Source organism: Nymphaea colorata, chromosome 11, assembly GCF_008831285.2.
Source record: "Nymphaea colorata isolate Beijing-Zhang1983 chromosome 11, ASM883128v2, whole genome shotgun sequence".
NCBI lineage: Eukaryota > Viridiplantae > Streptophyta > Magnoliopsida > Nymphaeales > Nymphaeaceae > Nymphaea > Nymphaea colorata.
This window is the reverse complement of record NC_045148.1, coordinates 19,964,445-19,990,133: the sequence shown is the minus strand read 5'-3', so window position 1 is coordinate 19,990,133 and position 25,689 is coordinate 19,964,445. Positions and strand designations below refer to the sequence as shown.

Here is a 25,689-nt window from a genome sequence, read left to right as displayed (position 1 = left end):
CGTATCATCTGTTTGGTAAGAAGCTTGTACAGACATGCATAAAAAAATTTATACACAAAATGTGAAATGACCAAAATATATATTTTTAATTAATAAAAATACCTTCTAAAAAACAATGAAAGCGTTAAAAGATTAAAGAAACATTTTTTTTTATTTTATAAAACTACTATTATACCCCAGTTTCCCAGTCTTCTTGTCCCCGTATCTCACATGGTTTGCTGCAAGAATTCCCCACTCCCTCTTTCCTACACCCGCACGCAGTGAGATGCCTTCCCTAATCATCGTGTTCCACACCATTCTTCTGCTTCTTCTTCTACTTAGTTCGTGTGCTTTTCTCCCTCTACAAGCTCAAAGCAGCCTCCCGGCTCCCCTCTTCTTCTCCTGCTCCAAAACTGCTGGAAACTACACGGCCAACAGCACCTTCCAGCATGACCTCAATCAGCTGCTCCTCTCCTTGACCGCGTTCGCCATTCCCACTGGCTTCAACGCCACATCCTTCGGCCGAGCTCCGGACCAGGTCTATGGCCTCGTCCTCTGTCGAGGAGATGTCGTCGGCAGTGCGTGCCAGAATTGCGTCAGAGACGCCGGTGCCAACGCCTTGAAAGGCTGCCCCTACGTCAAGGCCGGCGTCGTCCTCATGGAGCTCTGCTTCCTGCGCTACTCGGACACGAACTTCATCGGGCAGAGGAGTCCCCACTGGTACATGCGGTGCAACCCCTACGACATCTCGGACCCTGCCCTCTTCTTCCAGAAGCTGCGCGTGATGATGCAGAACCTCACCTCCATTGCGACCACCAATCCGGCGAACCTCATGTTTGCCACCGGATCAATCGCTTACAACGATTTCCGGATAATATACGGCATGGCGCAGTGTAAGAGAGACCTGTCCGTGGCCGATTGCAGGACTTGCCTGACCGGAGCGATGAATAACCTCACCGGCTTTTGTAAGGCGAAACAGGGAGCCCAATTCCGGGGATGGAGTTGTGATTTAAGGTATGAGCTGTACTCTTTTGTTTCTGCGCTCCCGCAGGCGCCGACGGAAGCTCCGGCGTTATCTCCAGTGCCATCGTCTCCACCTGCTAATGGCTTCGTTCCCTCTAGCGTTGGTACGGGTGAATCTCTGGCTTTCTGCTTTCTCATGGATTTGGTTTGATTAGTTTCAACGGATATTTTCTCTGTTTCTATCTGATTGGAAAGGGTAGAAGGATTTGATAATTCAGGCGAAGAAATTAAACTTGGTTTATACTTTATAATACAATCTCATGCTCTAGATTAGATATATGCTAAATACAACATTTAGCCCAAATAGATCAGTATATGCGAATTTTTACTTTTCCTAGCTTGTCAGTTTGTTGAATTCAACAAATCTCCACCTAATCTTGGTTGCTGTTTATATGGTTCAGTTGAATCATGCTACAAAAGACTTGATAATGTGTGGATGAAATTGAACTTGTTTTATGACATGAAAACATATGTAGATTGGTTCTTCGGTAGGCGTAATCTATATCGGTGAAGCGAGCAGCCATGAGCCCATCGAGTGGTCTTTGCGCCTGCTGAACTAATCTGCAACGAGGACGCTGCAGATCGTCTTCAGTCAAAAGAGGTGCGAGATCCAGCCTAGGCCCTCGTCGCCCAGTTGCTTACCACCAGTCTGTCTATGATTGGTCGGGAAAGCTAAAAGATTCCTTTCCATATCTGAGAAGGGGGAAATAACAGGCCCCTCGCTTCTCAAGAGTCAAGACTATGCGAGCCTCGTCCAATAAAGGGACCTTCTCCGTCAACTATTAGGACGATAATATAGGATTCTTTACCCTCTCAGATTAGATGATTGCTTTCTGTGCTTCAGGTCAAAGAAAGAGAACCGCTTTATTTGTTTCTTGAGTCCTCCCACTCTCAGTAGGTTATGGCCTTACCGAATGCATGTGGCGTTCATATTCCGTCACCCCTATCTATTAACTATTTACCTCAATAGGATACTAATTCTATTATGCCTCCACCATTACGCCATACTCTGCAGAAGATCCCTTTTCGATGAAAAGTCGTGGACTTTTGGCAATCTTGGTGCAAATTGCCGGCTTAACCGATATCCTGAAACTTTTTGCTAGTAAAATAATAGTCAGGCCACCAAATCTGCCTCTACGCTACTTTCGGATTTGTCATTTTATCAACGTAAAGTCAAAAGGCCGTGGCGTGCTCATCTGTGCTGGCTCTATCGTCATGTCAAAAATGAGCTGATCTTTGACATGTTATATTTTCTTGACCAATAATGGAAATCAAACATTTAAGTAGCCAGCGAAATAAGGTATGCGTGCACAATTTGTGGATAGGGCTTCTCATTCTTTAGAGTTTAGATTGTTTCTAATTAGTAGCATTGCCCTGGATGTACTTCCCAACAGGGCTTGCTTCTTAGGACTTCCCTTGGGCCCTGGCTGGTTTTTGACTGAAGGAGTAGTTTGTAGGTCAAATTTTTTGTTTAATGTCATCTTTGTACGGGACATACTTGATTCATCTCTTATCTGATGGATATTAGTCTCTATGGATACATGACCATTTTGTTAAGCATATGAAATATCGATTGTTGGACACTTTTGGACTCCACATAGACACAACAATTATTGGATCCTCCTTACTAGATTACGTGTTTTTCTTTTTCAGCAGAAAAAGAGTCTTTCCCTTTTCTATCACATCAGGGAAAGAAAAAAAGGTAGGGTTAAGGTCCAACCCCTTCTTTGACACCTTTTCATTAAATAATAGCCGAATAATAGGCGTATCAACTCCCTTTTTATTTCCTTGTCTCATGGTTTAAAGTAGGTTGTGGATCCTACAAATTATATATATATATATATATATATATATATATATATATGAAAATTGAATGGTGAATCTAGTTTTTTAGAATCACCCAACCATTTAATCTACACCGTACAATCCAACATGATGGATGATTAAGAGAAAAATAAGGAAAAAAAGGTGATGGGTATTTTCGTCATCTAATATTAGTTTGTACATTTTTCTTTTTGTTTTTCTCTCAACCATCAATCTACTTTACATGGATGGTCTTCGTTAGATGGCTGGGTGACTTTAGATTATCAGAGTCATCATTCACTCACTCATATATATATATATACACATATATGTATATATATGTATTTGATTCTCAAGTGCTAGACCCGGAAGGAATCATCTTGGCTATCCATGTTTTCAAGATAGATGGACAAAATAAAAGTGAAGAGAAAAAAATTGTTAATTAATGTTAGATGACTTAAACACTCTATATCTTTTTTCTCATTGTTTTTCACTTGGCCATCCATCTTTCCAAGATAGCTAGCCGAAATGATTCCTTAGGAATCTAGCATGTAAGGATCTAGTACCCACCAATTTCTCTCTCTCTCTCTCTTTATATATATATATATATATATAATATTTATACTTATTTTATATAGTCAACTGGATGTAGCCAGATGACCAATTATTAGTTAAAAATAGTCTCTGAATGTACCATGCTACAAGCACATTAGCATTTGGCAATGGTTTACAGTGTAGTGATGGTTTATGATACGCTCTTTAATGATGGTTTATGATATTATCAGCGACGGGTTCTAAATATTTAGCCATGCAACAGCTGTCTAACTTCGAGTTTCCATTACACCCACACAAAAACAGACAACTGGCCCGTGTCTTGTTTCTCAACCTTCATGGTGTCTATGCGCATATGAGGTCTCTGATCCCAACATTTAGCATATTCATTACAAATTCAATACCTCTGCCCTACATTGTTGTTCAAGTCTCCTGCAAGTCCTCCTTTCAATCTCCTGCTCTCATGGAAAGTGTCTGCTAGCAGCACTTGTGTCAGTTACCATGCAACATAATCATTACCAAATAACAATTAGATATCTCTGCCCTGATATTATCCCCTAAGTGGTTTCATGTTAATTTAGTTATAGCAGGCATTCGGTACACCATTTATAAAATTGGACTCATGAAGTAACATTTTTTATGCAATTGACCGATTCGATACTCGTTTTTATTAATTTGCATTCTGTCAGTGTGAATGCATGTTTTGGCCCTTGGGTACACATATTGAACTAGGTCAAGTCAAATGCAGGCCACTAACTTTCAAACTTTGGTTGAGACTTGAATTGGTACAAAGCAGGCCAAACAGGCTCAAGTACGGTGTCAGTTTTGGTGGACATACACCTGATAAACAAGGACCTGAATGGGCATATTGGGTGATATTTGGAAAAGTACACTGCACCAATCAGCGTGGGCTGTGGCAGTAGAGAAGATGATGCACCGATTGTCATGTTCGTCATCTTTGCTTAGTTCAGACTCCAGAGACTTTTGTTCCTGATTATTAGTTCCTAACTAGTGTGAAACAGATCATCCTTACGATCAGCAAGGAGGCCACTCTGTTTTCAATCCTTTTTTTATCAATTTCAGGGGGTCCAGTCTTTTGTCGTGTGGAGCCCTTATGAATGAATAGGCGGCTTCTATAATCCTAGAGGTAATTTTGTAAAACATAGGTACTTCAACATGCCCAGTGTACTGGTATTATTGTAACATTTGTATGTGATGCTTCTGGTACTGCATGGTGTAAGCATTTTGAGCCGAACATTGAGACTTCATTAGATCAAGAAAATCCATTAAAAACATGAATAATGATTCCTTCCTTCATTAGCATTCCATTAGGTGATTTATTGCATAAAATGATGCCAAGTAATTGTTTCTTAATTAATCTTTTTTTTTGTCAGGAACACATAAGAAAAGGATTACACTTATGTGGGTGCTTCCGTTCTCAATTTTAGCTGGGTTAGTAATCCTGGCAGCAGTCGCATGCCTGTTGAAGAAAAGAGTGGGAAATAGGGAGAGAAAAGAAGGTAAGTTAAACAAACGTATTGCTTCTTCATTCTTCATTAGCAGACATGGAAGTACCTCGATTAATATGCACACTATGCCTGCCCTTTGAGCTGATGATGCTGCCTGAGATCACAGCCTTGAAGCCATTGAGATGCATGTTTCTCACTTAGTACCTGATGAGTCTTGTTTCAAATAGTGCCAATTATACTAATAATAAAAAGATATCAAAATAAAGAAAACCAAAAAATTCTGAATGTCTTCACTTTTGTGCTGCCTATTCAACCTTGTCTAGATATGGATGAAGATTCATTGTGGAAAATAAAGGCCTTCTCACTTCTGTCCGGTGCTTAAATTCAGAAAGGTCCTTTCCGTTATTGCCGCTTGTACAGATATACTGTTATCTCTTTCAGATTTCCTGCAGCTTACTAATTGCAGATAAGCTACACTCTTTCATATAATTGATTTTTGCCTGCTCCCATGTTTAATGTGTGGTCCATCAAGACTTTATAATGATTGTGTTATGGACAACTAATCTTTCATTTTCACAGTTACAGAAGAAATAAAGACTAGGGCGTCACTCTTTTTTGACATAAACACAGTGAAAGCTGCTACAGACAACTTCTCTGATCTAAACAAGATTGGGGAAGGTGGATTTGGGCCTGTTTACAAGGTAAAATGCAACATCTGATAGAAATGTAGCACCAATATCTGTAACCCGAAAACAGCACTCACGCAGGAAGATAGAGAGAGAGAGAGAGAGAGAGAGAGAGAGAGAGAGAGAGAGAGAGAGAGAATGAAAACAAGAAGAAACTGAGGAGAAGAAGCCGTAGCCAAAATGGTTTGCACGGCCTCTATTTATAATCTCATTTTCAGAATTCTAAGAGTCTCCAATCGTAGAATCCTAGGAGATTTCACAAGCTCCAAGGACATTAATTACATCATAGAAACCTAAGAGACTTCACATATTACAAAGATATTAACTACAACATAGAATCCTAGGAGACTTCCCATATAACGAGGATATTAACTATAACATAGAATCCTAGGAGACTCTTCACATGTTACAAGGACATTAAATATTTTAACACATTCTACAAGGAGGTGGAATCCTAAGAGACTCCTCTTCAACGTGCTGGTGAAGGATTTATATTTTAACACCCTCCCTCAAGTTGTGCATGGTTTTGCACCATGTACAACTTGCCTTTTAGAAACCAGAATCGTTCCTTTGTTAATCCTTTTGTAAATAAGTCTGCAACTTGTTCATCTGTACGAACATAAATAGGCTGAATTTCCTTGTCTTCCACCTTTTGTCTAACAAAGTGTTGATCAATCTCAATGTGCTTTGTTCGACCATGTTGTACGGGATTAAAGGCAATGTTAATAGCGCTTTGATTATCGCACATTAACATTGATGTTTTAATCTTTTCTCCAATGTCTTCTAGCAAATGTCTAACCCATGTAACTTCAGCAGTACCTGCAGCCATGCATCTGTATTCAGCTTCAGTGCTGGATCTTGCTACTGCCTTTTGCTTTCGACAACTCCAAGACACAAGATTACGTCCAATGAAAATACAAAAACCAGAAATGGACTTTCTTTGATCGGGATCTCCAGCCCAATCTGCATCTGTGAATGTCATAAGTTGATGTCCAGTAGTTATATTTTCACTCTTACCATAAACTAAGCCATCTCCTGCTGTCCCTTTAAGATATCTTAATATTCTTTTGACAGCATCCATGTGAGTATCTCTAGGTGCATGCATAAATTGGGATACTTGATTCACAGCATATATAATATCTGGTCTAGTAAATGTAAGATATTGAAGTGCCCCAACAATACTTCGATATTGCGTAGGATCTTCATATAACTCCCCATCTTGAGCACTTAGTCTTTGATTTAGAACACTAGGAGTTCCAACAGGCTTACAATCAGACATACCTGACTTTTTCAACAAATCCAACGTGTATTTCTGTTGTGTCAATGTGAGGCGATTATTGTGCCTATCAATCTCCACTCCAAGAAAGAATCGTAAATCACCAAGCTCTTTCATTTTGAAGTTTTGCATCATCAAAACTTTAGCTTCTTCTATGTGTTTTTCTGAATTGCCTGTGATAACAATATCATCAACATATATAAGAAGTAAAGTAAATATGTTTTCCTTTCGATAAATGAAAAGAGAGTGATCTAGAGGACATCTCCGAAAACCACATTCTTGAATCTTGCAAGAGAAACTGTCAAACCACGAACGTGAGGCCTGTTTAAGTCCATAAATAGATTTTCTTAGTTTGCAAACCCATGCATGAGAGTCTCCTTTCGTGTATCCTGGAGGTTGTTCCATATATACTTCCTCCCTTAAATCACCATGAAGAAAAGCATTCTTCACATCCATTTGATGTAGTCTCCATCCATATTCAACTGCCAATGATATAATCACGCGAATTGTTCCCATTTTGATCACAGGGCTGAATGTCTCATCATAATCTTCTCCATATTGTTGTGTAAACCCTTTTGCTACTAACCTTGCTTTGTGTCTTTCTATGCTGCCGTCAGGTTTGTATTTAATTTTGTATACCCATTTGGAGCCCACTACGTTCTTTTCGTGTGGCCTCGGAACGATCTCCCATGTTCCACATTCATGCAAGGCATCCATTTCTTCTTTCATAGCCTTTCTTCAATGATGTGATTTTGATGCTTCATCAAATGAAGTAGGTTCTTCCTCCTTGCCAACTTTTGCCATGAATAACTGAAAATCAAGTGATAAAGAATCATAGCTAACCCACCTGTGAATGGGATGACGAATGCGTTGGGATCTTCTAAGGTGGGGCATGTTGTCTTCTTCACTGTGAGCATCTCTGTCCCTTAGTCGTCGACTGTAGATAAGACCCGAATACCGATGTGCATCGTTGCTCTGTTCATTATTGTTTTCGTGATGACTTAATGACTGTGTTGGATCTTCTTGATTTTCACTTTGAGCCATATCCGACGGTTGTATTGCTCTCTCTGAATCTTCACTTTGAGGCACATCATTTTCTATAACAGGATCTGCATTGAATAACTGTGTACTGGTCCAGGGATCATAAGATTCAATGGTCATAGGCATTTCATTTGTATTATCAAAACTATGTTCATCAAAAATGACATTTCTTGAAGTTTTGATACGTTTAGTTGTTGGATCATAGCATCGAAAACCTTTATATTCATCAGCATATCCAACGAATCTACATTGAATAGCTTTGTCTTGAAACTTGTTCCTCAAGGCAGCATCAACGTGAACATAGCATACACAACCAAAAACCTTCAAGTTCTTGTAATCAGGTTGTTTGCCTAAGAGTGTAAAATATGGCGATTTAGACATCAAGAGTGTCATAGGCAAACAATTTATTATGTATACAGCAGTATGGAAGGCTTCAGTCCACAAGGAAATGGGCACATTAGTATCATGCATCATGCTCATGGCGCTTTCAACTATATGTCGATGTTTCCGCTCAACTACACCATTTTGTTGTGGTGTGTAAGGGCAGGAAATTTGTCTAGTTATCCCTTTTTCACGTAGAAATTCAATAAAATCAAGCGAGGAATATTCTCCCCCTCCATCACATTGAAAATGCACCACATTGGATGAAAATTTAGTTTGAATCATGGCATAGAAGTTTCGAAATATGTGAGGTACTTCTGATTTGTGTTTCATGAAGTAAATCCAGGTGAAACGTGAGTAAGAGTCAATGAATAAGACATAATATCTTGACCCAGACATGGAATCAATAGGGGCTGGCCCCCATACATCAGAAAAAATAGTTTCAAAAGGTTTGGAAGCCCTTTGATTTATATTATGGAAAGGTAAAACATGACTCTTACAAAGTCCACAACTTGAACATTTTTTGACACTTGAAGTAAGAGGTAAACTTGATCTTGGAATGAGACTATCTGTGACAAGTTTTTCAATGAAATGTCGACCACAGTGTCCTAGCCGACTATGCCACAAATCAGACTCCAAAAATTGGTTAGGGCCCCTTACTTTTGATTGAAAATGGCAAGAACTTGGCACTGATGACGCATTATGAGAAAGAGAAAATGTCTTCAATCCTATATCAAAAGTGGATGAATCCTTGGGTAGACATTCCTTGAGGACGTACATATTCCCTTGACGCTCCCCTCTAGCGAACATTTTCTTCGTTTGGAGGTCCTTGACATAGACAGAAGAAGGTGTGAATTCAACAGAAGAGCTTGTATCATCAATGAGTTTAGAAATGGATATGATGTTCTTTTTGATATTGGGAGCAAGAACAACATTAGACAGTGATAGAGACGAGGATGACAATGGAATATGTGCATTTCCAATATGTGTAATAGGATGAGATTTTCCATCACCTGTTATAATGCAACTTCTACCGTAATGAGGGGATAAGTTAGTCAATTTACCTGCATTTCCTGTCACATGGGTAGCTGCACCTGAATCCAAGAACCATTCTCCCTGCTCATTTTGCTTTATAGTCATCTTTGAGAATGCGGCCATCAATAGCTGTTGCATATCTTCAGCGGTGGATTTAGAACTTTGTCCTCCTTGTTTATAATCATGTCTTACTCCTTTGTTTTTATTTTGAGGATTAAACCAACATTGTGCCTTCATGTGTCCTTTCTTGTTGCACTGAAAACAAATTGGTATTTTTCTTGAAGTATCCAAAGGAGACATACCTTGGTTATGTGGTGTTGGTAGAATGCCACGACCACCATGGTTGGAGTTCCCATGGCTCTTACCAAACTTTACATTCATAGCCAACACATTTTGGGAGTTCCCTTGATCAGTCCTTTCAATGACTCTTTTCATATTCATTTCATGTTGGAGAAGTTTACCTTGTAGTTCGTTGAAGGAAGGCAGAACAGGAAGGACCTCAAGAGCTGTAATAAAAGCATGATAATCATGCCCAAGTCCATTCAAGGTTTGCTGCACCTTTTCCTTATCAGAAATGTTATTCCCTGAGGCAGCAAGTTGGTCTGCGACGGCCTTAATACGCCCCAAATAATCCATGATAGACGTTGAACCTTTGCTCAAATTCTGAAATTCTTTCTTTAAGTACATAATTCGAGCTTCTGATATTTGGGAAAAGGTATCAGCAAGGGTTTTCCATAATTCTTCTGCAGTACAATCATCAGAAACTGAAAGTAACACTTGTTGAGATAAAGTGGACAAAATATACGCAACCAGACTTTGATCACGTCTCATCCACATAGCATGTTCAGGATTGTTGTCTTCATGAACAGCAATAACTTCTCCTGCCTCATTTTTTATTTCCTGTAAGACGGATATTGGTGGAGCCTTTGTTGAACCATCGAGATGTCCAAAGAGGCCTTGACTTCTTATGAAAGGCATGATTTGCCTTTTCCAGATCAGATAATTCTCATGGTTGAGTTTTTCGGTAATAAGGTGAGGAAGAAAACTTGAGGACATGCCAGAATGCGAAAGGTTTTCCATGACAGCAGAAAGGAATGGTATATAGGTAGAAGATGAAAGGGAAAGAAGACACGATATAACAAGATGTGTCCTTGGTAAGCAAGAAGAAAAAGGAACAAGAATTGCGCAAGAGAAAAGTAAATTCAGGATAGAGACAAGATGAGAAAAGAGTTCTAACCAGATCAGACCTGTTTGGGCATTTCGTTTGGTAGAGATAACGTAACCTGGCGCTCTGATACCATGATAGAAATGTAGCACCAATATCTGTAACCCGAAAACAGCACTCACGCAGGAAGATAGAGAGAGAGAGAGAGAGAGAGAGAGAGAGAGAGAGAGAGAGAATGAAAACAAGAAGAAACTGAGGAGAAGAAGCCGTAGCCAAAATGGTTTGCACGGCCTCTATTTATAATCTCATTTTCAGAATTCTAAGAGTCTCCAATCGTAGAATCCTAGGAGATTTCACAAGCTCCAAGGACATTAATTACATCATAGAAACCTAAGAGACTTCACATATTACAAAGATATTAACTACAACATAGAATCCTAGGAGACTTCCCATATAACGAGGATATTAACTATAACATAGAATCCTAGGAGACTCTTCACATGTTACAAGGACATTAAATATTTTAACACATTCTACAAGGAGGTGGAATCCTAAGAGACTCCTCTTCAACGTGCTGGTGAAGGATTTATATTTTAACAACATCTATAAATTATAGATGTTTATGGAGACATTACACATGCACAAGTTGATGTACGTTTATGGAGACATTACACATGCACGTTTATGGAGGCATTACACATGCACGCACAAGTTGATGTCATTTACAATATGCATGATAGAAAATAATTTTTATTAGGGAAAACTGCCAGAAGGTAAAATGATAGCTGTCAAACGATTGTCAAAAGACTCTGGGCAGGGTGCAAGGCAGTTCAAGAATGAGGTAGCGCTGGTTGCGAAGCTTCAGCACAGGAATCTTGTTCGGCTTCTGGGTTGCAGCTGGGAAGGAGAAGAGAAATTACTAATGTATGAATATGCAGCCAATGGCAGTCTTGACAAGTTTCTATTTGGTTAGTCCCATTATCAACTCTTTTACTACTTTGCGATGCCATATAAGCTCATCTTGCCTCTGGTAGGTACATAGGCTTTTGCTTGCTATTCTATGGTAGCTCGTGGATAATGTTTCTTCATTCTTTACGGTAGCCTGTTTATTGACAATACACACTGTAAGCATTTTCGTCAAAGGGTAACACATAAATTAGGCTTCTTGACTAATTAGTATGTAGTGTTCTTTGCACCTTTCCTATTGCTTAAAATTCTTTTTCAAATTTTGTTCCTTCTCAGTATGTTTTATATCAGTCTTTTTCCATCTACTATAAAGTCAAGCATATTTAATTGCTGTAATCAACATGTGAAACAGATCCCACCAAATCTGAACAATTACAGTGGGGAGTACGGTTTAGGATTATTGGAGGAATAGCACGAGGACTTCTATATCTTCATGAAGAATCACAGCTGAAGATTATTCACAGAGATTTGAAAGCAAGCAATGTTTTGTTAGACAAAGAGATGAATCCTAAAATTTCAGATTTCGGCTTGGCAAAGCTCTGTGGTCTAGATGAAGCTCATGGCAATACACGAAAAATTGCTGGGACATAGTAAGCTTTACTTCATTTTCCTCTAAGATTGAATAAATCCTATTGGTCTATCTTACTAAATCTGCTATGGTACTATGGAAACAGTTAGTTCAATCAGGAACTTGAGAAACCATAACTATATTCTTCTACATGGGACTGGATTTGTAGGTGACTTTCTAATTAGACAACCAATTAAGTGAATGTTCTTAAACAGCATTGCCTTAATTTGCAGAAGATAATGTTCCTGTTGAAAATCTTCAGAAGGAGTCTGTGGCTGCTGCATATCCATAGCACAAAAATTTTGAGTTTCTTGGTCTTGGAAGAGACCAACTGTAGTAAATCATCGAATTACTTGATAGTGGCATCACAAACCTATGTGTGAGTATGTACGTGTTTGTGCTCTGGTTCACAATGTGCCGTCTATCAGGATGATCTGCAGCAAATCATATTGTATGGAACATAATCCAGCAACCCTCATATCATACCTGATCCTCCTTTATCTGGCCGCTGTCTTTTTCAAGTGTAGATTTTCTTGACATTTTATCTTTTTCCGTTCTTTATTCACAAACTGTTGTTTGGAGACCATCACAAAAATTCTGTATAAGTTGTTTTATTCTCCAGTTTACATGTTACAGATTAGTTTGGGCATGTTTCTTCCCTGCTTTCAAATGTGGCAGCTATCAAGATGATCTGCAGGAGTATCACATTGCAAGGGCCATCATTCTGCACCTTCATACACCATCCTGCCTTATCCCTCAACCATGGTTTTTTTTTCCTCAAATTATTAATCTCACTTTTTTATTTTTTGACATTCTTTATTCACAAGCTGTAGCTTGCATGTGTTTCACAAACTGTCTTGAGTTATTTTCTTTACCTGTTACAAATTGATATCCATTTGCCTATTAATGTATTTAAGGTAATTTGCAACTCATCTTAACTAAGCATATGGCTTGCCCAATGGATAGTGTGTCAATATTTGAAGAAAGGCATTTGCATAATATCTCAACTAAGCATCTCTCCCTCTTTCCCTTTGTCTCTATCACTGTCTCTGTCTCTCTCTCTCTCTCATGTATCTCTATTCTGCAGATAGACTGCTTGTAATTTTCGTCACATATTTGACTTTTCAGTGGGTACATGTCACCTGAGTATGCATTGAGAGGCCTGTTCTCAGTGAAATCAGATATATTTAGCTTTGGCGTCTTATTATTAGAAATTGTCAGTGGCCATAAAAATACTGCCTTCTTCCAGACGGAGTTAGATCAAGACCTTCTCAGTTATGTAAGTCAATCAGTTTGATTAATGTATTTCAACCTAGTCCGACTAGATCAAATAACTTCATATGTTTTGCGACAAAATGCAGGCATGGAAAGCTTGGAGTGAGAACAGGGCAGTTGACTTGATTGACTCCAACTTGGGCGAATTGTATCCAAGAAACAAAGTGTTGAGATGCATCCATATTGGCTTACTATGTGTTCAAGAAGATCCGAATAATAGACCGACAACGTCTGAGGTTGTTCTCATGCTTAGTAATTCAACTGTTTCTCTTCGAGCACCTTTGTGTCCAGCATTTTTTTCTGGAAGAAGCAGACTAAATCCTGAGGAGCCCATTGAACAGCAAGGTGGAATGCCACTAAGTGACGCCATCTCCGATGATATATCAAAGAACGAGATAACTATTACTGAGTTATATCCACGGTAGAGTTGTCTCCTCCCAAGTCCTACACCAGCAAGAAATAAAATATGGCCAGTATGGTAGGTTAAATTAGGCTCAATAAAAAAATGAAACGAATTCTCTAGTTTGTTTACGACAAATTTGCTTCTTTCGACTCCTTACTCTGCTTGGTTCTGGATGTGTCCCACTTCTGCTGGTGTGCATGGAAAAACCAAATGAAATGATGATGTTAAGAATTGTATGATCTGCTATTCTCACCTTTTCTTGGGACATGTTTATCAGGGTTTTGAGGATTAGGTGAAAGGGAAAAAATTTTTTGATTGATATTTTGTAAAAAATGCAACTGTATTGTTTCCAGATGCTTGATGTCTTGCTGACAAAATGCACACTCTATTTCATGCAGTGCAATGACTTTATCTTACCGTGGTGATGCAATTTATTGGTTTAAGACCTGCCGTTTATATATATTCGAGTAAAGAGTAAGTGGCAACTGCTAATATTATGAAACCATGAACGTGTTACGCTTAACCACATAGAACAATCAATTATCGGTATTGAGGATAGTGAACTTCCTGTTCTTCAAGTAAGGAGCAAGTAGCAACTGATAACTTTGTGGCCCATGTAGACATCATGATCAGCCACATAAAACAAGCAATTACAGGTACTGAGTGAGAATAATGAGCTTGTTTTTGCATCTTCTCGAAACAAAAAATACCAGTCGCAAATAGAGAGTTGTTGCAGAATATTTTTTGATGATGACACGCTTGTGCGGCCAGCAGCTGTCAATACTTCTTGCTTGTTTCATTGCCTCTTATGTTATCTAGCGCGTATACTTGGGCACTATTGTTTGTTTTGAAGAAATAGAAACAAGTCAATGACTGGGATTGTGAACATTAACCCAAATGTAATGGGTGCTTAATTAAAGGTAGAAAATTTCACATTGGTTCCAAATGAATAGAGAGAGATTTCATAGCAAACATCCATATGGGTCTTATGAGGGACAATACAAATTGTTGGCATACATTATAGACAGTTTTCTCTCATATTGGCCGGGGAAAAGATGTAAACCAGTTGTTGCTCTCAAAAGAGTCGTTTTTACTATTGCTCAGTGTCATGGCTGGTCTATATACATCAAATTAATATTTACAATGGGTTTCCTTCATCGAACGGTGGATGAACCCGTATACATGCAACAACCACAAGGCTTCATAGATTCATCTAGACCGCACCATGTATGTCGATTGAAGAAGGCGCTTTATGGTCGATGACAGTCATATCATGCATGGTTCAATAAATTTAGTGAGTTGATAATGGAATATGGATTTTAATCCTGCACCACCAATTCTACTTTATTTGTATATAAAGGAACGGAAGGTTTCATTATTCTATTATTATATGCTTGATTTTCTTAGGTTGAGTGGAACCAAGAGCGGGTGAAAATAAGGCTCAACTCTCCGATGGAAACGCGTCAGTAAAGTTAGATTGTCAAGACATTAATTGCATGTTGCTCGGCTGCTTCTCGCTCGTAACGGCGGAGCTTTCGGTGACGTTTTCGCTGGGCATATAAGTGAACGTTGGACCTCCGGTCGATTTTTCTATGACATCTTGTAGTAAAATGATTCACCCCTAATACCTGGTTTTGAAAAGTTATTTGATTGAATTGATTTGGCTAGGGTATGAATCAGCAAATTCAGGAATAAGTTGTGAATTGGCAAAAAAATATTTTCTTATTTATTAAAATGACACATGAAAAAATATGCACAAAATAATTGAAAACAGTGAAACCTTTGAAAATATTTAAAAACAATGAAAAAAGTCATGTCGTACACTTGTATAGGCTACCCAATGGAATTTTTTAAAATTATAGACATAGAAAGGGCCATGTGCTGTTTTTATTTTCTGTATTTGTAGGTATACTGAATCTTGTGTTTTGAGTCAATTCGTTGTCATTTGACTCGGCTCAACTCAGCCCCCTACTGGGTCAGCCAAGTAGAGAGATTCGTGTACCAAGAGATTCGTGTATGCTTGAAATTCAGCTTGGTCAAAATTCCTTTGATTAGCTGCAATTTAAAGATAGATTTTATATTTTGCAATCACTGAGGCGATTGGTTACTGACTATTTAATTACTTACAATTTCATCTACATCTTCCAATATATTGAAATATAAAGATTTACAAATTGTTCACTTATTAAATTGCATTTGCAAATTGAAATGAAAAGTTAAAGCCGATTATGCTTGACTCTAGATATGGTTATCTTTTAGAACTTTTGGCTCTTTACTTTGGATTATTATTAGCTATTGAATAGTTGTACATGTTGACAATATAAATGGAAGAGGCATGAACTATATAATTACAGCGCTAGCTGATTCGTGATACGTATAGAGATAGATCTATTATTTAAACAAACAATCAAACAGTAGATTTCAAATGCATGATTTTCAAATCCACACGAACTTCATATACATATCACATCGGATCGGCCTTAGAGATTGACAGACACTGACATTAAATCCATCTTGCGTGGTAACTAGTTTAAACAAGAGTGGATTTTGCTTTCGTGTAAAAACATCGATTTGAGGTCCTTATTGTGTCGCTATTGAGAGGTCCTTATTGTGTCAAAAAATTTCCCCAATGAAAAAGACAGCTCTAGTGATTTCCCAAACCTTTTTGTGCCCGCAACTCACTTGGTCCTTATTGTGTCAAAAAATTTCCCCAATGAAAAAGACAGCTCTAGTGATTTCCCAAACTTTTTTGTGCCCGCAACTCACTTGGTTTGCCACAAGAATTTCCATAACGCTCTCCAACTCCAAGCCAGTCATCCTCTCATTTCATTTGTCTTGTCGCGATTGAGTCTCGGGTCCACCTTTTTACTTTTTGCCCTTTTTTGTCTGGTGTCATTGCTTATGTCTGGCCTTTTCTTGTTGGTAGTCTTCCAAATCCGCATTTCATTCGTCTTTTTTTTTCTCTTTTGTCATTCCCCCTACCTGACTGCTTCCTGAGGTCATGTCTAGAGGCCATGACTAATTTCAGCTTGGTGGAGCATTTGGGAGGAACGCAACAACAGAGTCTTCAGGAATATCTTCTTTTCGTCAGATTCTGTGGCTCGTCTTGTGCAAGGGGATGTCCAGTTTGCCATTCGGTTGAAACACCATTGTCCGTCTGCGACTGGGTGACTGTCCGCGCTGCATTTCTTCTCTCTCTTATTTTTCTGTGCATTGTATTGTATATTTTTTCTTCCTGATTTTGTTTTTGTGATTTATTTTTTGTGGATATACCTAAGAGACCTCTTGTTCTTAAATTTTGTTATATATTCCTATTTCTTCTTGATTCTGTTTTTGTGATTTATTTTTTGAGGATATACCTAAGAGACCTCTTGTGTCCAAATTTTATTATATATTCCCATTTTATCTCCTCTCACTCCCTACACCTGGACGCTGTGTGAGATGGCTTCCCTAATCATCGTGTTCCAAACCATTCTTCTGCTTCTTTCGTGTGCTTTTCTGCCTCTACACGCTCAGAGCAGCCTCCCGGCTCCCCTCCACTTCTCCTGCTCCAAAACCGCTGGAAACTACACGGCCAACAGCACCTTCCAGCATGACCTCAATCAGCTGCTCCTCTCCTTGACCGCGTTCTCCATTCCCACTGGCTTCAACGCCACATCCTTCGGCCGAGCTCCGGACCAGGTCTATGGCCTCGTCCTCTGTCGAGGAGATGTCGTTGGCAGTGCGTGCCAGAATTGCGTCAGAGACGCCGGTGCCAACGCCTTGAAAGGCTGCCCCTACGTCAAGGCCGGCGTCGTCCTCATGGAGCTCTGCTTCCTGCGCTACTCGGACACGAACTTCATCGGGCAGAGGAGTCCCCACTGGTACATGCGGTGCAACCCCTACGACATCTCGGACCCTGCCCTCTTCTTCCAGAAGCTGCGCGTGATGATGCAGAACCTCACCTCCATTGCCACCACCAATCCGGCGAACCTCATGTTTGCCACCGGATCAATCGCTTACAACGATTTCCGGATAATATACGGCATGGCGCAGTGTAAGAGAGACCTGTCCGTGGCCGATTGCAGGACTTGCCTGACCGGAGCGATGAATAACCTCACCGGCTTTTGTAAGGCGAAACAGGGAGCCCAATTCCGGGGATGGAGTTGTGATTTAAGGTATGAACTGTACCCTTTTGTTTCTACGCTCCCGCAGCCGCCGACGGAAGCTCCGGCGTTATCTCCAGTGCCATCGTCTCTACCTGCTAATGGCTCCGTTCCCTCTAGCATTGGTACGGGTGAATCTCTCTGGCTTTCTGCTTTCTCATGGATTTGGTTTGATTAGTTGCAACGGACATTTTCTCGGTTTCTATCTGATTGGAAAGGGTAGAATGGACTTGATGATTCAGGCGAAGAAATTAAACTTGGTTTATACTTTATAATATAATCTCATGCTCTAGATTAGATATATGCGAAATCCATCATTTAGCCCAAATAGATCAGCATATGCGAATTTTTACTTTTCCTAGCTTCTCAGTCTGTTGAATTCAATAAATCTCCACCTAATTTTGGTTGCTGTTTATATGGTTCAGTTGAATCATGCTACAAGAGACTTGATAATTTGAGGATGAAATTGAGCTTGATTTATGACATGAAAACATATGTAGATTGGCTCTTCGGTAGCCGTAATCTATATCGGTGAAGCGAGCAGCCATGAGCCCATCGAGTGGTGTTTGCGCCTGCTGAACTAATCTGCAACGAGGACGCTGCAGATCGTCTCCAGTCAAGTCAAAGGAGGTGCGAGATCCAGCCCTGGCCTTCGTCGGCCAGTTGCTTACCGCCAGTCTGTCTATGATTGGTGGGGAAAGCTAAAAAATTCGTTTGCATATCAGAGAAGGGGGAAATAACAGGCCCCTCGCTTCTCAAGAGTGAAGACAATGCGAGCCTTGTCCAATAAAGGGGCCTTCTCCTTCAATTATTAGGACGATAATATAGGATTCTTTATCCTTTCAGATTAGATGTTTGCGAAGGTAAAAAAAAAAAAAGAGAATTGCTTTATTTGTTTCATGGGTCCTCCCACTCCCAGTAGTTTATGGCCTTATCGAATGCATGTAGCAATCATATTCCGTCACCTCTATCTATTAACTATTTACCTCAATAGGATACTATCTCTTTTATTCCTTCACCATTACTCCATACTCTGCAGAAGATCCCTTTTCAATGAAGAGTCGTGGACTTTTGGCAATCTTGGTCCAAATTGCCGGCTCAACCGATATCCTGAAACTTTTTACTAGAAAATAATAGTCAGTCCACCGATTCTGCCTCTACGCTACTTTTGGATTTGTCATTTTATGAGCGTAAAGTAAAAAAGGCAACGTCGTGCTCATCTGTGCTGGCTGTTTCGTCATGTCAAAAAATGAGCTTTGACCAATAATGGAAATCAAACATTAAGTTGCCAACGAAATAAGGTATGCGTGCACAATTTATGGATAGGGCTTCTCATTCTTTAGAGTTTAGATTGTTTCTAATTAGTAGCATTGCCCTGGATGTACTTCCCAACAGGCCTTGCTTCTTAGGACTTCCCTTGGGCCCTGGCTGGTTTTTGACTGAAGGAGTAGTTTGTAGGTCAAACTTTTTGTTTAATGTCATATTTGTACGGGACATACATGATTCATCCCTTCTTATCTGATGGATATTAGTCTATGGCTACATGAACATTTTGTTAAGCATCTGAAGTATCATTTGTTGGACACTTTTGGACTCCACATAGGTACAACAATTATTGGACGCTCCTTACTAGATTACGTATTTACGTATTTTTTTTTCAGCAGAAAAGGATTCTTTCCATTTTCTATCACATTAGGTAAAGAAGAAAGGTAGGGGTTAAGGTCTAACCTCTTCTTTGACACCCTTTTTATTAAATAATAGCAGAAGAATAGACATATCAACTCCCTTTTTTATTTGCTTGTCTCATGGTTTAAAACGTAAGTAGGTCGTGGATCCTACAAATTATATATATACATATATATATATATATATATATATATATATATATATAGAGAGAGAGAGAGAGAGAGAGAGAGAAAAAAATTGAATGGTGACTCTAGTTTTTTAGAGTTACCTAGCCATCTAATCTGCACCGTCTAATCCAACATGATTGATGGTGAAGAGAAAAATAAGAAAAAACATTTTTTTTCATATTTTTTTCTCAACCATCCATCTACTTTAGATAGATGATCTTGGTTAAATGACTGAGTGACTTTGGATTGCCAGAGTTATATATATATATAAAAGTATTAGACTCTCAATTGCTAGACCCGTAAGAAATCTTGGCTATCCATCTTTTCAAGATAGATGGACTAAATAAAAGTGAAGAGAAAAAATTGTTAATTAATGTCAGATGACTTACTATGTATCCTTTTTCTCATTGTTTTTCTTTCGGCCATCCATCTTTCCAAAATGATTCTTTACGAATCTAGCATGTAAGGATCTAGTACGTACCAATTTTTCTCTGTATATATATATATATATATATATATATATATATATATATATATATATATATATATATATATATATATATATATATATATCTTAATCACAAATAACATCTCGGAGTTTTAAATGAGGTTTTTCTCGGGTATAATACGGCAAACTTGAAAAAAAAAAGAAAAATATGGAAAATTATTAAAAAAATTTAAAAACTAAAAATAGAAAAAAATAAAATAAGTGAAAAACTAATAATACAAACATCAAAAGATAAGTAGATTTGCAGCAATTAAAAAACTACAAATGTAAAAAAAACTGTTTGACATTAAAAAAACTGAAAAAAACGTGAAATAAATGCATTTTTTTCGTTTCTAATATTTTTTTTCAAAAAAATGCATTTTTTTTAAAAACTACATTTTTTTAAAATTTAAACGGCTAGTTAATTTATCATATTTTTTTTGCGTTTTTTTTTAAAAAGCGTTTTCTGTGACTATGATATATATATATATATATATATATATATATATATATATATGTCAACTGGATGTTGGATGTAGCCAGATGACTAATTATTTAAAAATAGTCGCTAAATGTACCATGCTACAAGCGCATTAGCATTTAGTAATGGTTTATAGTGTAGCGATGGTTTACGATACGTTCTTTAATGATGGTTTATGGTACTATCAGTGACGGGTTTTTAATATTTTGCCATGCACCAGCTGGCTAATTTCAAGTTTCCGTTACACACACACAAAAAAACAAACAACTGGCCTGTGTCTTGTTTCTGAGCCTTCATGGTGTCTTTGCACATGTGAAGTCTCTGATACCAACACAGATGTCAGTTACCATGCAACATAGTCATTACAAATTCGATACCTCTGCCCTACATTGTTATTCAAGTCTACCTTTTCAATCTCCTTCTCTCATGCAAAGTGTCTGATACCAACACTTGTGTCAGTTACCATGCAACGTAGTCATTACCAAATAACAATTAGATATCTCTGCCCTGATGTTATCCCCTAGGTGGTTTCATGTTAATATAGTTATAGCAGGCATTCGGTACAACATTTGTGAAATTGGACTCATGAAATAACATTTTGCATGCAGTAAACCGATTCAATACCCGTTTTTATTTGTTTGAATTCTGTCAGTGTGAATGCATGTTTTGGGTACACATAGTGAACTAGGTCACGTGAAATGCAGGCCACTAACTTTTAAACTTAGGTTGAGACTTGAATTTGGTACAAAGAAGGCCAAGCAGGCTCATGTACGGTATCAGTTTTGGCAGACATACACCTGATAAACAAGGACCTGAATGGGCATATTGGGTGATATGTGGAGGAGTACACTGCACCAATCAGCGTGGGCTTGGCAGTAGAGATGATGATGCACCGATTGCCTTGTTCACATGTCATCTTTGCTTAGTTCAGAGACTTTTGTTCCTGATTATTAGTTTCTATCAAGTGTGAAACACATCATCCTTACGTTCAGCAAGGAGGTTATTCTGATTTCAGTCCTTTTTATCAATTTCAGAGGGGTCCAGTCTTTTGTTGTGTGGAGCCCTAATGAATGAATAGGTGGCTTCTATAATCCCAGAGGTAATTTTGTAAAATATTGGTACTTCAACATGTCCAGTGTACTGGTGTTATTGTAAGTTGTAACATTTGTATATGATGCTTCTGGTACTGTATGATGTTGGCATTGACACTTCATTAGACCAAGAAAATCCATTAAAAACATGAATAATGATTCCTTGGTTCATTATCCTTCCATTAGGTGAATTATAACATAAAATGATGCCAAGTAATTGTTTCTTAATTAATCTTTTTTTTGTCAGGAACACATAAGAAAAGGATTACACTTATGTGGGTGCTTCCCCTGTCAATTTTAGCTGGGTTAGTAATCCTGGCAGCAGTCGCATGCCTGTTGAAGAAAAGAATGGGAAATAGGGAGAGAAAAGAAGGTAAGTTAAACAAACGTATTGCTTCTTCATTCTTCATTAGCAGACGTGGAAGTACCTCGATTAATATGCACACTATGCCTGCCCTTTGAGCTGATGATGCTGCCTGAGATCACAGCCTTGAAGCCATTGAGATGCATGTTTCTCACTTAGTACCTGATGAGTCTTGTTTCAAATAGTGCCAATTATACTAATAATGGAAATATATCAAAATAAAGAAAAACAAAAAATTCTGAATGTCTTCACTTTTGTGCTGCCTATTCAACCTTGTCTAGATATGGATGAAGATTCATTGTGGAAAATAAAGGCCTTCTCACTTCTGTCCAGTGCTTAAATTCAGAAAGGTCCTTTCCGTTATTGCCGCTTGTACAGATATACTGTTATCTCTTCCAGATTTCCTGCAGCGTACTAATTGGAGATAAGCTACACTCTTTCATATTAATTGATTTTTGCCTGCTCCCATGTTGAATGTGTGGTCCATCAAGACTTTATAATGATTGTGTTATGGACAACTAATCTTTCATTTTCACAGTTACAGAAGAAATAAAGACTAGGGCGTCACTCTTTTTTGACATAAACACAGTGAAAGCTGCTACAGACAACTTCTCTGATCTAAACAAGATTGGGGAAGGTGGATTTGGGCCTGTTTACAAGGTAAAATGCAACATCTATAAATTATAGATGTTTATGGGGACATTACACATGCACAAGTTGATGTACGTTTATGGAGACATTACACATACACGTTTATGGAGACATTGCACTTGTACGCACAAGTTGATGTCATTTACAATATGCATGATAGAAAATAATTTTTATTAGGGAAAACTGCCAGAAGGTAAAATGATAGCTGTCAAACGATTGTCAAAAGACTCTGGGCAGGGTGCAAGGCAGTTCAAGAATGAGGTAGCGCTGGTTGCGAAGCTTCAGCACAGGAATCTTGTTCGGCTTCTGGGTTGCAGCTGGGAAGGAGAAGAGAAGATACTAATGTATGAATATGCAGCCAATGGCAGTCTTGACAAGTTTCTATTTGGTTAGTCCCATTATCAACTCTTTTACTACTCAGTGATGCCATATAAGGTCATCTTGCCTCTGGTAGGTACATAGGTCTTTGCTTTCTATTCTATGATAGCTCATGGATAATGTTTCTTCATTGTTTACAGTAGCTTGTTTAGTGACAATACACACTGAAAGCATTTTCGTCAAAGCGTGACATATAAGTTAGGCTTCTTGACTAATTAATATGTAGTGTTCTTCTCACCTTTCTTATTGCTTAATATTCTTTTGCACATTTTGTTCCTTTTCAGGATATTTCATACTTCATAGTCCTTTTCCATCTATTATAAAGTTAAGCAATTAATGTGAAACAGATCCCACCAAATCTGAACAATTACAATGGGGAGTACGTTTTAGGATTATTGGAGGAATAGCACGAGGACTTCTATATCTTCACGAAGAATCACAGCTGAAGATTATTCACAGAGATTTGAAAGCAAGCAATGTTTTGTTAGACAAAGAGATGAATCCTAAAATTTCAGATTTCGGCTTGGCAAAGCTCTGTGGTCTAGATGAAGCTCATGGCAAAACACGAAAAATTGCTGGGACATAGTAAGCTCTACTTCATTTTCTTCTAAAATTCAGTAAATCCTATTGCTCTATCTTATTCAATCTACTATGGCACTTTGGAAACAGTTCCATCAGGAACTTGAGAAACCATAACTGTGTTCTTCTACATGGGACTGGATTTGTAGGTTACTTTCTAATTAGACAATCAATTAAGTAAATGTTCTTAAAAATATTGCCTAAATTCACGGAAGATAATGTTCCTGTTGCAAATCTCCAGAAGGTCTCTGTGGCTGCTGCATATCCATAGCACAAAAATTTTGAGTTTCTTGGTCTTGGAAGAGACCAACTGCACTAAATCATCGAAATACTTGATAGTGGCATCACAAACCTATGTGTGAGTATGTACATGTTTGTGCTCTGGTTCACAATGTGCCGTCTATCAGGATGATCTGCAGCAAATCATATTGTATGGACCATAATCCAGCAACCCTCATACCTGATCCTCCTTTATCTGGCCACTGTCTTTTTCAAGTTCAGATTTTCTTGACATTTTATCTTTTCCGTTCTTTATTCACAAACTGTTGTTTGGAGACCATCACAAAAATTCTGTAAAAGTTGTTTTATTCTCCAGTTTACATGTTACAGATTAGTTTGGGCATGTTTCTTCCCTGCTTTCAAATGTGGCAGCTATCAGGATGATCTGCAGGAGTATCACATTGCAAGGGCCATCATCCTGCACCTTCATACACCACCCTCCCTTATCCCTCTACCATGGTTTTTTTTCCTCAAATTATTAATCTCATTTTTTAATTTTTTGACATTTTTTATTCACAAGCTGTAGCTTGCATGTGTTCACAAACTTTCTTGAGTTATTTTCTTTGCCTGTTACTAATCGGTATCCATTTTCCTATTAATGTATTTAAGGTAATTTGCAACTCATCTTAACTGAAGATGTCTTGTCCAGTGGATAGTGTCTCAATATTTGAAGAAAGGCATCTTGATAATGTCTCAATTAAGGATCTCTCCCTCTTTCTCTTTGTCTGTATCACTCTCTGTCTCCCACTCTTTCACATGTATCTCTATTCTGCAGATAGACTGCTCGTAATTTTCGTAACATATTTGACTTTTCAGTGGGTACATGTCACCTGAGTATGCATTGAGAGGCCTGTTCTCAGTGAAATCAGATATATTTAGCTTTGGCGTCTTATTACTAGAAATTGTCAGTGGCCGTAAAAATACTGCCATTTTCCAGACGGAGTTAGATCAAGACCTTCTCAGCTATGTAAGTCAATCAGTCTGATTAATGTATTTCAACCTAGTCCGACTAGATCAAATAAATTCATATGTATTTGCGGCAACATGCAGGCATGGAAAGCTTGGAGTGAGAACAGGGCAGTTGACTTGATTGACTCCAACTTGGGCGAATTGTATCCAAGAAACGAAGTGTTGAGATGCATCCATATTGGCTTACTATGTGTTCAAGAAGATCCAGATAATAGACCGACAACGTCTGAGGTTGTTCTCATGTTTAATAATTCAACTGTTTCTCTTCGAGCACCTTTTTGTCCAGCATTTTTTTCTGGAAGAAGCAGACTAAATACTGAGGAGCCCATTGAACAGCAAGGTGGAATGCCACTACATGACGCCATCTCCGATGGTATATCAAAGAACTAGATAACTATTACTGAATTATATGCTCGGTAGAGTTGTCCCCTCCCAAGTCCTACACCAGCAAGAAATAAAATATGGCGAGTATGGTAGTTTAAATTAGGCTCAATAAAAAAATGGAAGGAATTCTCTAGTTTGTTTACAACAAATTTGCTTCACGATGTGTAGATCAAGCCGAAAGCCCTGACTTTCGACTCCCTCTTACTCTGCTTGGTTCTGGATGTCTCCCACTTCTACTGGTGTGCATGGAAAGACCAAATGAAATGATGTTAAGAATTGTATGATCTGCTATTCTCACCTGTTCTAGGGACAGATTTGTCAGGGTTTTGAGGTTTAGGTGAAAGGGAAATAAATTTTTGATTGATTTTTTGTAAAAAATGCAATTGCATTGTTTCCAGATTCTTGA

At 38.4% G+C, this 25,689-nt stretch overlaps 1 protein-coding gene across 1 annotated transcript; it reads left to right on the top strand.

The window, feature by feature from the left end:
- The first annotated feature begins 191 nt into the window (after window positions 1–191).
- On the top strand, window positions 192–25,689 carry LOC116263649 (uncharacterized). Its single transcript, XM_050080375.1, has 15 exons — window positions 192–1,106; window positions 4,752–4,877; window positions 5,406–5,527; window positions 11,168–11,378; window positions 11,729–11,966; window positions 13,073–13,223; window positions 13,306–13,640; window positions 14,202–14,278; window positions 16,987–17,892; window positions 21,927–22,052; window positions 22,582–22,703; window positions 22,872–23,082; window positions 23,420–23,657; window positions 24,747–24,897; window positions 24,981–25,689. Exons 1-15 carry the CDS (start codon window positions 266–268, stop codon window positions 25,287–25,289), a joined length of 4,164 nt encoding a protein of 1,387 aa, XP_049936332.1. The 5' UTR covers window positions 192–265; the 3' UTR covers window positions 25,290–25,689.